We start from the raw sequence: 8,121 nt of genomic DNA, 5'->3' as shown, positions 1-8,121 counted from the left end.
GGGATGAGCTCATTGTTTTCATTTGGAACCACCGTGATCCCTCACTTTTTTGGTACGACCTGTACTAGATTAACACAATGGCTGTCTGATATGGGATAGATGATCTCGGCATCCAAAAGCTTTAATACTTCTTTTCTTACAACTTCCTGCATAGTCGGATTTAATCTGCATTGATGCTCAATTGAAGCTTTGTAATCATCTTCCATCAGTATCTTATGCATGCAAAGTGAAGGGCTGATCCCTTTTATATCCGATATCGTCCATCCTATTGCTGTCTCATGCTTTCGAAGCACCCTCAGCAACCGATCCTCCTCCACTTCTGTAAGATTGTTTGAGATAATTACTGGAAGTGAATTCTTTTCCCCTAAGTATGCATAACGAAGATGAGTTAGCAGTTGTTTGAGTTCAAGAACTGGAGCTTGTTCTATAGATGGTAAAGGTGTTGTGGGTCTTTCACCGAGCTCCAGTCGTGGTTGCTTGAAGAATGGTGGTATGGCTACCAAATAACTTTTACATTCTTCTGCTTCCTCCTTTTCTGATGGTAGATCCTGAGAATGCACTAAACACAACTCAAGCAGATCTTGAGGGTGATCTAGTTTAAATGTCTCTGACACCGCTTCTTTTATTACATCAATCTGCATGCAAGAATCCGGTTCGCTTTGAAATCTGAAAGCTCTAAACACGTTGATTGTCAGTTCTTCTTCATTTAATCTCAGTATTAACTAACCTTTTTGCACATCTATCATAATCCTTCCCGTAGCCAAAAATGGGCGACCCAATATGAGGGGGACATCCCTATCTTCCTCCATATCCAGAATAATGAAGTCTGCTGGGAAGATAAACTTATCGACCTTCACCAAAATATCTTCACAAATACCACGAGGGTGCTTGATCGACCTGTCAGCCAACTGCAGTGAAACTGTTGTTGATTTTGCTTCCCCCAAACCTAGTTTCCTAAAAAGAGATAAATGCATTAAATTAATGCTAGCTCTTAAATCATACAATGCCTCATCTATATACAAATTACCAATGTTACAAGGAATAGTAAAACTCTCTGGGTCTTTTAGTTTCAGTGGTAATTTGTGTTGGAGAATTGCGCTACCCTCCTCAGTAAACATGATTGTTTCATTATCCTCCAGCTTTCTCTTATTTGATAGAATATCTTTCATGAACTTGGCGTAGCTGGGCATTTGAGCTAAAGTTTCAGTAAATGGTATATTAATGTGTAGCTTCTTGAACACATTCAAAAATTTCTGAAATTGCTTATCGAGCTTATGTTTTTGCAATCTCTATGGAAATGGGATTGGAGGAACGTATGCTTTGACATGGGCGGTTGCCTTCACCTGTGGACTATCTGATGACTCAACTTGATTTTCCTTTGTGGCTTCATCTGATTCATCCACTTGCTCCTCGCCCGTGGTAGGTACATTTTCTATGATAGTTGCTGGCCGCTTTACATGTATTTCTGGTAACTGGACGCCACTACGTGTAGTGATTGCTTTGACCTGCTCTTTAGGATTTGTTTCAGCATTGCTAGGCAATGTCCCTTGAGCTCTACCTGATAGTGCGACTGCAATTTGTCCAACCTGTTGTTCTAAATTCTTGATTGAGGCTTGTTGGTTTTGAAAGTTGGTCTCAATTTTAGTAATGTATTGAGCCAACGATGGCTTTCTCCCTTGCTGTTGTTACTATTGGAACCCTGGTGGTTTATTTTGATTGTTTCCTCCTTGTTCTTGTACCTGATTATTGGATCAAGAAAATTTTGGATGGTTCCTCCAACCCAGATTATATGTGTTGGAGAAAAGATTATTTTGCTGTCTCTGAAAGTTCTGCTCGTAGCTTACTTCTTCGGATTGATTGACATGTGTTGATGCCAAAGGGCAGCGTGTACTAGCATGATCTGCTCCACAGCTTTCGCAAACAGGTGGCGATTGGTGTACCATATTAATTGATTTAGACAGATTGTCCATTTTGATTGTAAGAACTTCCATTTGCGCGGCCAATGCGGTTACTGCATCCATGTTGTGTAACCCTAATATTTTCCTTGGAGCTTCCCTATCGATTAGCCACATCGATTGATTCTCAGCTATTTTTTTATACAAATCATAGGCCTCATTGACATCAAGTTTCATAACTGATCCTCCCGCTGAAGCATCTATTATATTTCTGAACTCCTGTTTTAGACCGTGGTAGAAGAGCTATTGTTGAGCCTGCTTAGGAATGTCAAGGTTGGGGCATTTTCTGAAAAAAAAATTTGAACCTCTCTCATGCCTCAAGATAGCTCTCTAAATCTTTTTGCTTGAAAGTGTGGACGTCATTCCTAATTTGGTGAACTCGAGAAGGTGGAAAGAATTTCATCGTGAATTTTTGAACCATATCGTTCCATGATTGAATGCTCCCTGGTGGTAAACAAATAAACCATTCTCTAGCAGCATCCTTCAAGGTGTGAGAAAATAATCGCATTCGAAATGCATCAGCTGATATCCCTTCGTGACTAATTATTTCACATAACATGAGAAAAGCAGAAATATGCTCATGAGGATTTTCCGTGGCTTTCCCAAAGAACCTGATGTCTTGGTGATTTTGAAACAGATTGATGACATCTGGTCTGAGTTGGAAATTAGGTTGTTCGAAAGGAGGATATACCACAGCTGGTTGCACTGGTGCAGGAATTGGATTGACATAATCTCCAACTAAGATAAGAGCTCCATTCTGGATGGCTCTTTGTTGATTTGGCTGTGGTATTTGCTCTTGAAACTGAACCTGATTCTGCTGTTGATTTTGATTATCAGTCATTCTCCTTGCTAGACGTTGTACTCTTCTACGATTTTTAAATGTCCTTTCAATTTCGTGGTCTATTGGTAATAGATCTGGCTTGTCGGGATTTTGCATAAACTAGAATCGCCTAAAAAGTATAATGGTAGCCTAAAAACGACGACTAAATAATAATAATAATAACGAATCTAATATAAACTACTAAACTAAAATTAAATCCGTTATTCCACGGCAACGACGTCAAAAACTTGTTCGTGTGAAACCCGCAAGCACACGGGATCGTTGACAAGTAATATAAGTGAGTTAAGAGTTTATCGTCCCACGAGGAATAAAATTTAATATCGAATTTGATAGAAACTATCGAACTAGACATTAAACCTTATTCCCCGACAACGGCGCCAAAAATTTGTTCGTGTGAAACCCGCAAGTGCACTGGATCGTTGACAAGTAATAATAAGTGAGTTAAGAATTTATCGTCCCACGAGGAATAAGGTTTAATGTCTAGTTCGATAGTTTCTATCAAATTCGATATTAACGTAACACAAAAGAAAGTTTAATATTTTTCTATACTAATCCTAATATAAGAAAGCGATTAAAATGTAGTAAATTGATATGTGAATGAGTGTAGTGGAATCTCGAATCCCCCTATTGCCATTTATTTCAATTCTTAATTTGTAATTTAAATAATTTCATGCATTCAAGACAATCGACAATTCACTTTTATTCAATATTCTTTTCCAAGATATATTAAACATATGTTTAACACGACCCGATCATATTCCTAGTCCGAATTCATATGAAAAATATACATTGATTCACAGGATTTATCATACATGATTGCACATGCTATAGAGATTATTCTTAATACATATTGCCCATGTGTTGATTTTACCGCGTTCTAGACTTATTGTGAGTATTCCTACACTTTAACAAGTAACTTACTATATAATTGGTGATCAAACAATTAAATTGTTCGATAAAAATACAAAACCAATCACTTATTATTACTTGTCAACGATTCCGTGCCCTTGTGGGTTTTACACGAACACCGTCAAATTCCTCACTCTTCCTTGACCACAAGGGAAATGCTTGGGAAACACAGAAACCCCACAATAGGTGGGTGTCCCTTTTTTCTTTTTTCTTTTTGTGTGCAGGACCCCCTATTTTTGGTGTTTCCCTGACAGACCGCCTGTTTTCCAAGCATTTCCCTTGACCACAATTCCATTTCTTAGTGCTCCAAAAAGAAAAGGACTATTGATTTTTCCTCCACCAGAACTTGTTCCATCACCACTGCTAACTTATACATATTGACTTCACTCCTTACTTCAATTACGTCACGGCCTGTGATTTACAGTGTGCAACATAGGTTTGTGCCAACCCCAATTTTTCTTTCTTGCAGTAAATATCGAGTTTGATTTTCATTTTGTTCATCACAAAATTCAACTCCTAACAACTTTTTGAGTTTTTAAACCACAGCCCAAGATTGGTAGACACGTTACGAGAAATAATATGTGAGCATTCATATCTTTGGGTTTTTCATCCAGCGATCCAAAGTCATATATTTTGTTAGATACAGACTTCAGTTTGCCCATCAACGAGATGAAAAAGGTCCAGACCAGACACCAAATACGTGTGAACTGTTAATGGTACACATACTGTCGTAGATTACCAACTCCTGTACAGAAGTAGAAACATTGTAGACCACCTATACTCTTCAAGTTTGAAGAAAACATTCAGAAAGAATCATTGTTGTACCAATTCTGGAATCAGTTTAAGCAGAAACGTCAATTCCGTTTGTGAAAATTGAGGTTTTCCTTGTCCTGGAATTTGTCCCTCTCCAGATACTGCTTCCTCAGATGGCTTCATCATATTGGAAACAGTCTCTGTTATTTCTCGAACTAAATCCACAATTACTCCGTCGATGCCCATTAAATGTTGCATATACACGGCTTCAGGCACATTGCTGAGATAAATGAAGCAAATTATCAGTATTCAAAGACTTCAAATATTTACAGTAATAACAAGGATACAAGTATCACTTACTTTAATTTTCCGTATGTCAGGAGAGAGAGCTTTGATTCTTTGATCTTTGTCACAGTCCCAGGATTTGTAAATATGCCTCGGACTTCCGAAACAATTCCCTGCAAACCACCCTCTAAGCATAGTTTGATGGCCTCCTCCAATGAATTCCTTCTTACATCATAGTAAATCTCGTTTCCTCCGTTTGTGAGGAAAAATACCTGACACATTTACTGTAAGTCAGCATCCTACCCCATTGTAAATACATCCGTAAACGATATAGTGATTAAGATCCATAGAACACTCTCCAGTAAAAGAAATCAATGGAATCCAATTAGCGTACTCACAGGGTATGTGTTCTGAAGTTTTTTCATAAGCAAAGCAGCATCTGGTTGAAACGTGGAAAAGATAACTGGTCTTTCCTTCGCATTTTCATATGTAACTTGCAAAATCGCTTGGAGTACACTGACTAGATATTCTTCTTGATACACAATGTGATCATCAAACTTCAATTCGATGTTGAATCCGAGAGAAGGATTAACTTTATGAAAGGCTTCTTGTAGAGTGCAAGAAGAATCATCGTCTTCGACATTCCACCCAACAATCTTCCCATCCTTTGTTTTCCTTAACAAAGTTTTCCCGACCATGCCCGATTCTCCTTGGACCCCATAGGTAAGGAATTCCCATAGATTCAATTCTGTAACTCGCTTTTCGTATACTGTACCCTGAAAATTTAGAATTCCATAGCCCTCAGAACCAATTGCTAAAACAGGTGCAAATATTTTAACAGAGTTTGGTAACAGAACAGAAATCAAAACTCACGTTTTCTTCGGATAAAATGAAGTTGTCGTGGAAAATGATCGGACAGCCATCTTTTGTCACCTACAAGAATGGAATCAAATGGGTTTTTTAACTCAAACCCTCAAGAAAATTATGTAAAGGGATTCTATCCTGTAAGTAAAATGTAAATTTAATTTTTCAAATTAGTATAAAAAGATTTGGTTTCTAATAGATGAGGACAAAATATTTATGACCTCTTCTGGGTAATTTCCTATTTTCCAAGTTTGGCGTATGCGGCGACGGTATGACGAGGCGACAATAAAACTTCAAGAGAGTCAAAAGCGTTCACTTCTTTTTCTTTGTTCTTTTTGAAAAAAAAGGTAAAATCCTTCGCAGCTTAAAAAAATCACCAGATTATATTTACCTGAACATCAAACTCGACGAAATCAACGGGGAAACTTCCGGCGGTATTGAAAGAGAGAATTGTATTCTCTTTAACGGCCTTCATTCTCCGATCGGTGGACTGTAATAAATTCATCCCATTTCCCCGGTGCCCAATCACCAGAAATTTTGGTCGCTTAAAGGAAGCTCTCCCAACATCCGCTCCTGAGCCACTCGCCGACAAAACACAATAAATAAAAAAATCCACCAAAATTTTGAAAAAATAACAATGAAAAATCAAAGAAATAAACACATAAATTCATAAAATACTATCTACCTTTGGAAAATCTTGAGGAGTAAAGGGAGAAAGATGAATTTTCCGGGACATGATCAAATTTTGGGACGTCAGAAACATGCACGGCCTTAAGAGCCATGTTAAAGAGAGACGGTAAACAGAGTGTTTAGAAAGAGAGGCTAAGATTGGAATTCTTGAATTTTTGAAGAAGAAGGAATTTGTGAGGATGTATTTAAGCAGCATTGGATCGTTCAAGAAGATCATCCCAGTGGAATATTCCTTTGCCTGAACTCGTCATATGCTTTTGGATATTCTTCTACTGTTTTACTTTCCAATTTAACGTGCTGACGGTGCCGTTACCGTCCAACTATTACGTCCCAACCTTCGTTAGTTACGGTTTGGAGAAAACTTCACCTTAGCTCATTCAATTTATAGATTTATTTTATGTTGATTGTGAAAATCTATTTTCTTAACTTATTTTGTATATTAATTTGACTATTTTGTATGTAATTATTATCGAATTTGATGGAATTTATGACCTAACTAATAAAATTCGTGACCGTTTAATCAAATATGTGATATTGAATTATTTGCACGCGTATCATTTGTCATTGTAAAATACTTATTTTTCTAAAATAAAATATATTTATGTTTTTTTAGTACTCGTGACATCAATGCTACGTTAGACTTATTGGTTAAAATAAGAGGGGGAAAAAGGAAGAAAGAACGAAGCTACTAACTACTAAGATGAAACAATATTTCTTTCCTTGTTGATGGATGGTCTTTATATTGCATGATTGGCAAAAGTTTAAATTTTTTTGAGCACTTATAAATTGTAATTTCTATATAATGTGTTGATAATATATATTTCTGTATAATTTTTTCAAGCGCTTATAAATTGATAATTTCTGTATAGTAAGTAGTGAATCATATTAAGTGTATAGATAAAAAGGTATGTTTTATTATCTTATAAAAAAAAAAATTAACTACAACAAATATACATTTAATTTTGTTGCATGAGTTTTTAAAGCCAATATCTACAAAATCGATAGAGGAATTTTTCTATTGTCTCCACTCTACTTGCTTTCTACACCTTTTCCTTAAGTAATACACATCAATTAGGGTCTGTTTGATTGGAGTGAATTCTATGGAAAATTCATTTTCTACTTTAACTATTTGATACGAAAGTGGAAATGAAGTTTGAATTCCAAAGTACAAACACTCAAAGCGTTTTTTGGTCAATTTCATGGGAAATGCATTCCTTTAATTTTGGTGGTTTTTTATTTTCTATCTTACATGGCATTTGTTTGCTTTTTTCACCTTTGTAATCAAACGAATCCTTAGTAATTTCCAATTGGATGTTGATCAGGTTTTTGAATTCGGACAATTACGGATATAAACATAATGATCAAATTGAATAAAAATGTGGGAGTTGATACAAATTGAATTTAAGTGACTAACATAAAATAGAACTATAAATTGAGTTGAGTTAGTAAAAAAAATTTCCAAATAAACGCGTCTTGGCGTCTTGCGTTTCGGTCTTTTTTGGTTTGGAAATTTTACTTTTTTATGTTTGACTCTAAGCGTTTATTAATATTTTTAAAAACGTCTAACAGTTTGAATATGTCAGTTGAGAACATCAACAGAATATGCTTTGGAATATCTAACACTTATTTTGCAAGAATTTAGAAAGGAGGGGCGCTCCATTTGGTTTTTCCTTCAGAAAGTTGCCCTCAGTAAAAGGATTCGGCCAGCTATGTAACTACGTATTTACCGTTGATGGAGAGGGCCGTGTAATCGTCTTAGGCTTAATTTGTATAATCTATACGTCTCTAATTATAATATAATTATTATATTATATGGATAGGTAA

General features: G+C 36.2%; 2 protein-coding genes across 2 annotated transcripts in view; both read right to left on the bottom strand.

Annotated features, from left to right (window-relative positions):
• Positions 1-1,190, bottom strand: part of LOC111409540 — a 2,538-nt gene extending 1,348 nt beyond the window's left edge. The window contains exons 1-2 of the mRNA XM_023039582.1: positions 738-1,190; positions 60-635 (exon numbers count right to left, since the gene is read on the bottom strand). Coding sequence (XP_022895350.1) covers positions 60-635; positions 738-1,190 — 1,029 coding nt within the window. The remainder of the gene's footprint in view (positions 1-59; positions 636-737) is intronic.
• Positions 1,191-3,916: 2,726 nt separating this feature from the next.
• Positions 3,917-6,535, bottom strand: LOC111409237 (glycerophosphodiester phosphodiesterase GDPD1, chloroplastic-like). Its single transcript, XM_023039247.1, has 6 exons — positions 6,293-6,535; positions 5,999-6,180; positions 5,617-5,676; positions 5,142-5,519; positions 4,819-5,015; positions 3,917-4,738 (listed from the first exon to the last, which is right to left on the bottom strand). Exons 1-6 carry the CDS (start codon positions 6,387-6,389, stop codon positions 4,519-4,521), a joined length of 1,134 nt encoding a protein of 377 aa, XP_022895015.1. The 5' UTR covers positions 6,390-6,535; the 3' UTR covers positions 3,917-4,518.
• Positions 6,536-8,121: the final 1,586 nt, after the last annotated feature.

Source organism: Olea europaea, chromosome 14, assembly GCF_002742605.1.
Source record: "Olea europaea var. sylvestris chromosome 14, O_europaea_v1, whole genome shotgun sequence".
NCBI lineage: Eukaryota > Viridiplantae > Streptophyta > Magnoliopsida > Lamiales > Oleaceae > Olea > Olea europaea.
The sequence above is the reverse complement of the archived record's forward strand: the minus strand, read 5'-3'. Positions and strand labels throughout refer to the sequence as shown.

Excerpts from the sequence above, each read along its gene's own strand:
- LOC111409237 (XM_023039247.1), bottom strand. The coding sequence starts at position 6,389 with ATGGCTCTTAAGGCCGTGCATGTTTCTGACGTCCCAAAATTTGATCAT. Across the intron at positions 5,677-5,998 it reads TCGTCGAGTTTGATGTTCAG|GTGACAAAAGATGGCTGTCC; the intron begins GTAAATATAATC and ends CCATTCTTGTAG. Across the intron at positions 5,520-5,616 it reads TCATTTTATCCGAAGAAAAC|GGTACAGTATACGAAAAGCG; the intron begins GTGAGTTTTGAT and ends CTAAATTTTCAG.